Source organism: Austrofundulus limnaeus, unplaced genomic scaffold (assembly GCF_001266775.1).
Source record: "Austrofundulus limnaeus strain Quisiro unplaced genomic scaffold, Austrofundulus_limnaeus-1.0 Scaffold158, whole genome shotgun sequence".
In the NCBI taxonomy this organism is placed as follows: Eukaryota; Metazoa; Chordata; class Actinopteri; order Cyprinodontiformes; family Rivulidae; genus Austrofundulus; species Austrofundulus limnaeus.
This window is the reverse complement of record NW_013952560.1, coordinates 1,036,961-1,041,309: the sequence shown is the minus strand read 5'-3', so window position 1 is coordinate 1,041,309 and position 4,349 is coordinate 1,036,961. Positions and strand designations below refer to the sequence as shown.

Genomic DNA, 4,349 nt, shown 5'->3' with positions numbered 1-4,349 from the left:
TTCATGACCCATAATTGGGTCCCAAGCCCAACTTTGGGAAACACTGGTCTATACTGTATATTAAGCTTTATAATGTCGCCCCACATAAAGGCTCCACTTCAACAAACTGAAAAAGGCCCACAGATCACCAGTTGGTAGTTGTAGCATGTTTTGCGGCTCCAGACACATTTTACTAATGCCCCAAGGATTTTGAAAACCAGGGTGACTTTCTGATCTATAATACTAGAATTGGATGCAATATTTTCTTTTTAAAGGTATTTACAGTATTGACTCGTACTGGCTAAAATCATCACATACATGAGTTCTGTTCGAGATTTTTCTGATTTGTTTTACTGAGAAGTTGTGTATTTGTACCAGAACACACGGTTACTTACCTCTTTTTGTATATGTTTGAGGACTGTTAATGCACTGTCGCTGGCATTATCTAGAGGCAGGAAGTCGAGCTCCTTCTTCATTTCGTTTTCCATCTGGATAAATGCAGAAAGGCAGAAGGAAGTGACAGATTCACAGTTAATTTTGCCTTTTTTTTCTGCACAAGATGCAACGATCCCTTTTAAACTGGAAATACCTGTGTGGTGGCAGTCAGTGCGTTGATGATGAGGAAGAGCAAGAGCAGACTGCCGAGGATCATTCCAACTGCAAACTGACTCAAATAAACATACAAGGGTCAGGCCAGGTCCTTTAGTTTCATCTGCTTGTATTTTTTTTTATATATGTGACCCATCATATTGAAATGAGGATTAAGTCAAATTTGGTCAAAATGACCTMATTACATTTTCAGATTCTTGGCTTTAAAAGCTACATTTTGATACCTGGTTACAATAATACACAAATATTTGGTCTGAATCCTAATTTTCTGTCATTATAAAGAGGAATTTTTGATGTCYTTATAAAGAGGAAACCTCAAATTATATTTGAATGTTGAGATTTCCCAGCTAAAAAGAAACAAAACGTTGCTAGCTCACAGGGAAAATCTCAAAATTTTAAGACGTTTTTCCTCAAAATCAATTTTTTGTTGTTGCTACTGCTCAAAATATGCTTCAAATTTTTGCTTTAAGATTATATTTCAGACAATTCATTCAAACGATACATTAATAAGGCATTTATTCGTTATATTTTGACAAAATGCAATTTTTGTTAACATTTTAGTCAAATCACTATATTTGCCTATTTCTCCATTTACAACTTTTGGACTTAATCCTCGTTTCGATGTGATGGGTCACATATACTTACCACTATAAGTGCCCACTTCTTCTGTTTCCAGACACCAAATACACCAAAGACGGTAAAAAGCAGAATGACAGCGGAGAATATGTAAAGAAAATGCAGCCCAACGATTTCATTTTCTGCCTGTGTGAGGAAAGCAAATGAACTTTCAGTGCTTTGGATTAAAGGTCAGTCATATAGTCAAGAAAGGCAGCGTTAATATACAACASTAACTGGAGGAATAAAAAAACCTTACACTGTTTGATAGTTTTATAGAAAATCATATATCTTTTCTGATACATTATAAATATTCTCTACCTTTTCCCGAGTGTGCATGACTCCATGATTAAACACAGTGAATCCCAGCAGCAGGATGCAGATTACCTAAGAACAGTGACATAAACTGTGTCAGCCGTTGCAAAAACCACAAGTCGTTGTCACTTGTTTTCACCACAGGAGACTGACTGTACAAACAGCAAGTCCTAACATGCCTTAACGGTTCAGAAAAGCTTAAATCCAGGACTAAGAGTTTTATAAAGTCCATTCCCAACTTTAGCTTTAATAAACAAATCTACATTAACTCCAGATACACATTTAATAAAACATGAAAAGACACATTTTCTTTCTGCCGGCATCTTTTTCTGCTCTTCTTTAGTCATTTTGACTCCAGCTGTTCTTCATCCACCCGGCACATTTTGATGTTTTTTCTTCACAATAACCTCATGACAGTCCACAYCCACCATCTTATCTGAATCGAAACAACTTGTTTTTCCTCACAAAGCCTTTCTGCACAGATATTGAGTCTGACATTGCGCAATACTTTTTTCACCCCCCTTTTTTTTTACTCAACCACATAAGGGACTCATTTTCTCCCTGGTGTTTATTTCAGTCAGTGACAGTAAGTCAGTGCACACAACATTTATAAAGTGGATAATACACAAGTTTGAGGTGAAATGAAGAATGTTTTATTTCATAATTAGCAGCAGAACAACTCACCACTATCAGAGCAGTCACACCCATGTAACTCCGCTTCAGCCAGATGTTCACTCTCCCCATTTTCTTGGCCCTGACCTCTCCACAAAAAAACAGATGCTTCCCGTTCACTCCTCTGCACGCAGAAAATTCTTGTCCAAGGAAATCCAGGACTGAGGGAGGGGAGTTACAGAAACCAGTGTGTGCAGCTGATAAAATATTCTCCTCCAGTGGAAGTACGCTCATCTGTATCAGAGGGGTGTGGCTATATGTAGGCGTGGCTATAGGTGGGCGTGGTTTAGATTTTTGGCAAGACCAGTCAAATAGCAGACAKTTACTTTTATTGTATCTTAAATAATTATTAATAAAATTTAAAATAAATAGAGAAGGTTCTAGGCTATCAGTTTGTGTTGGTGGTGTAGGAAAAACAATTCTACTCAACTAATTTTTTTTACTTCTGATTTGGCTGCAAAAGTGAATATTTTTGTTCAACCAATGGATTTTTTTAAACAACTTAATAAAAGGATTTCGTGTTTTTTTAAACCAGATATCAGCTGATTTCATACACCAGCACATTTTTCTAACCTCAGTAAAATTTGTTGTCATAAAAACTCATTTCAGCTGTGATGCAGTAACAAACTTAAAGAAATACAGAACGTATGTATTTATAAATGAATATATGGTTACATATTTTTATTGACTAATAAATAAAAAAAGACATCCACTGACAGTCATTAGACAAAAGTTTCAGTATTTTGGTAACTATTTGGTAGTTTTTTGTGAACTGTAAATGTTTTTTTTGGATTCTCGTGTTTTAATTTTGTTATTGTGATCAGTTTGTCGGCCACGCCCACTCTCACCTGAGCTCAGTTGGTGCAGCTGTTTCTTCTTTCCTCATTTGTTTTTTAATAATTAGAACCCCCTCGGCATTTGTGGAGCAGTACGCTTTTATTTACGTGTCACCTCTGGTTCCTGACGCACCTGCTTCTGTAAGTTGCTTCCATCATATCAGCATTTTGTCTTCTTTCCTTTTTTTTTTAAAGTATCTAAATTCCCAGGTCCAAAACCTCCAACTGGGTAAATGTTGGGTCGTTATGACATTACACATCATAAACTGAAGGAATTTAAAATGCTTYGATTCATTTTAATTAAAAATAGGTGTGGTTTACTGCAGGTACTCTGGTCTAAATGCAGTTTAGATAAAAAGTTGTGCAAAATATTTTTCCTCTTTTTAGATATCTCAAAATATTTTTAGTTCAGAAAAAATATATGTAGTGCATTTTTGTGAACTGACTTTCCTGTCCCTCCTGGTATAATCACTGAACACACACAGATGGCTCATCAAAAAATTAAATAAATAAATAAACAAACAAATAAATAAATAAATAAAGTCACTGACAATGAAAAAATTAAGAAATTAACATTCAGTTCTGTTTTATACTGAAGTGGCTAAAAAGAACATATGACTCACTGGGACACTAAACACACAAACATGCACTTTCAGATAACTTCTCCTCTCACACACATAAACTGAACTGACAGAAGATTTCATACTCCGAGAGTATGAAAAAAATCATTTGTTTTCTATAATTTTAATAAATTGCTTTTTGACAATAAAACTGATTGTGGGTAGAATGGCCACAGGGAGCTGATTGGCAGCAGCTCGTGTTCCAGAAGCTCCAAACAAGAGTCCACAGCAGAAAAAGCTGTATTTTTTTCATGAACTCCAACTACAAATGCATTTCCCTAATATGTGGCACCATTTAATGGAAATGGTTTTCCAAGGTTATGAGTTTTATAGCCAAGAAGCATCATAACAACAAATAATTAGCCAAACACAAACTTCCTTCCCTCAAGTGCTTTTTTATAAAAAAAAAAGTTAAAATGTTTGTTTTGAAAGGAAAATGATTTGATGTAATTTCTCCAAAAGCAAATTCTCACTCGTCTAATTAGAACGCCTTCGATTAACGCAGAGCTCAAACATTTCTACTCCATCAGAACGTTCCTGTCAGGACAAACAAGTTGTCCTGTCTGATTAACAGGCTTGTTTTTTGACAATCTAAGCATTCACACGGGACTCTCAAGAAAACTGGTTTAAACTGGAATTAAAAAAATATTTTGCGTTGACTGTGATGTTTTTAATTTTACATTTTATTCGAAGTAGGTGCACA

The 4,349-nt window shown here is 35.4% G+C and overlaps 1 protein-coding gene across 1 annotated transcript in view; it reads right to left on the bottom strand.

The window, feature by feature from the left end:
* The window catches only part of LOC106523536 (tetraspanin-8), a 5,931-nt gene extending 3,493 nt beyond the window's left edge, over positions 1–2,438 (bottom strand). The window contains exons 1-5 of the mRNA XM_014016978.1: positions 2,203–2,438; positions 1,525–1,590; positions 1,234–1,350; positions 569–643; positions 375–467 (exon numbers count right to left, since the gene is read on the bottom strand). Of these exons, the coding sequence (XP_013872432.1) occupies positions 375–467; positions 569–643; positions 1,234–1,350; positions 1,525–1,590; positions 2,203–2,424 (573 nt within the window). The 5' untranslated portion in view covers positions 2,425–2,438. The remainder of the gene's footprint in view (positions 1–374; positions 468–568; positions 644–1,233; positions 1,351–1,524; positions 1,591–2,202) is intronic.
* Between the last annotated feature and the right edge of the window lie 1,911 nt (positions 2,439–4,349).